The 1,142-nt window shown below is 43.1% G+C and overlaps 1 protein-coding gene across 1 annotated transcript in view; it reads right to left on the bottom strand.

The window, feature by feature from the left end:
* Positions 1 to 545: 545 nt before the first annotated feature.
* Positions 546 to 1,142, bottom strand: part of LOC111471996 (pectinesterase inhibitor-like) — a 26,445-nt gene continuing 25,848 nt past the window's right edge. Inside the window, exon 2 of the mRNA XM_023117691.1 lies at positions 546 to 1,142. Coding sequence (XP_022973459.1) covers positions 646 to 1,142 — 497 coding nt within the window. The 3' untranslated portion in view covers positions 546 to 645.

The raw sequence follows: 1,142 nt of genomic DNA, 5'->3' as shown, positions 1-1,142 counted from the left end.
TTATTTGGGATGGGAGTATTGACTACACCCAAAATTCTGAGCTTCATGTTACTCCTACCAAGCAAGCCACATGTCAGATCCGGGGCATCCCAATTCGATTGAATGGGATGACAGTTTCTCATTCTGAATCTGTAAAGCCTTCCACTAGCCTTTTTTTTCTTTTTTTCTTTTTTTTAATGAAATTGGGTCGGTTCATGACCTAGTTTTTGTGCCTATGAACTTAAAACCAACCCAAACGGACTCGAATCCAAAAAGATAAAAACAAACCAACCTAACCAAAAAAGTTATGAATAATAAAAATTTGAGAAGAAATGAAAATGAAATCTAATAAGCTTTTGAAAAATTTGGGCAACCATCCCTCCACACTCATTTTATTCAAACTGTTTCTTTAGCTCCATCTGAGGAGGCCAATAACTCCTTAACATGAAATTACATGCCGCTATGGACTCACGAACTAGAACCGGTGAACTTTAAAATTGGAGAGCACTAAGAGTTATATAGAGTGACCCTACATTAGTCAGATTATTAAAATGTGAAGGAATCGATGTCCAAATTTATAGGATTCAAAACAGACATATTATTGATTAATGGCATTCCAAGTACAGAGGTTTGTAGGATAAAATGGAAAAGTTGAAGAAAAATGAATTAGGCACGCCCAAGAAGAAGATTGGCTATAACCAAGATGATACTACAAATATCTTCCACAGTCTTCCCGTTGCCAGACAGCGCCGATGGGTCCTTCGGCGACTGCGTGAAGTTGTCTTGACAGTCGCCGGCCTCCGTCATGGCTGCAGACGCCTTTATGTTGACGCCATTGTAGTCACCTTCCCCCAAGTCCTTCTTCCCATCCTTGATGTCGTCGGCGGCTTCGCCGTACTGTTCAGCACAGGTGGCATATCGCTCCTTAAGCTTGGGATCGGATGCCTTGGACGCCAGGGACTGGGCGAGGGCACGAGTTTGAGCAACCTTGTCGTGGGCGAGGTTGAGGGTGAAGGTGGCCAGCCGTTTTAGGTCTGTAGTGCCAGCAGATTTCAACACGTTAAAGCAAAAAGAAGGGTTTCTAGTTTTCTTGCAGATGGTGGAAAGGATGTCGTCTTGGGAAGCCGCATGCATGGGCACCATTCCATTGAAGAACAGCACTA

Source organism: Cucurbita maxima, unplaced genomic scaffold (assembly GCF_002738345.1).
Source record: "Cucurbita maxima cultivar Rimu unplaced genomic scaffold, Cmax_1.0 Cma_Scf00061, whole genome shotgun sequence".
NCBI classification, from domain to species: domain Eukaryota; kingdom Viridiplantae; phylum Streptophyta; class Magnoliopsida; order Cucurbitales; family Cucurbitaceae; genus Cucurbita; species Cucurbita maxima.
The sequence above is the reverse complement of the archived record's forward strand: the minus strand, read 5'-3'. Positions and strand labels throughout refer to the sequence as shown.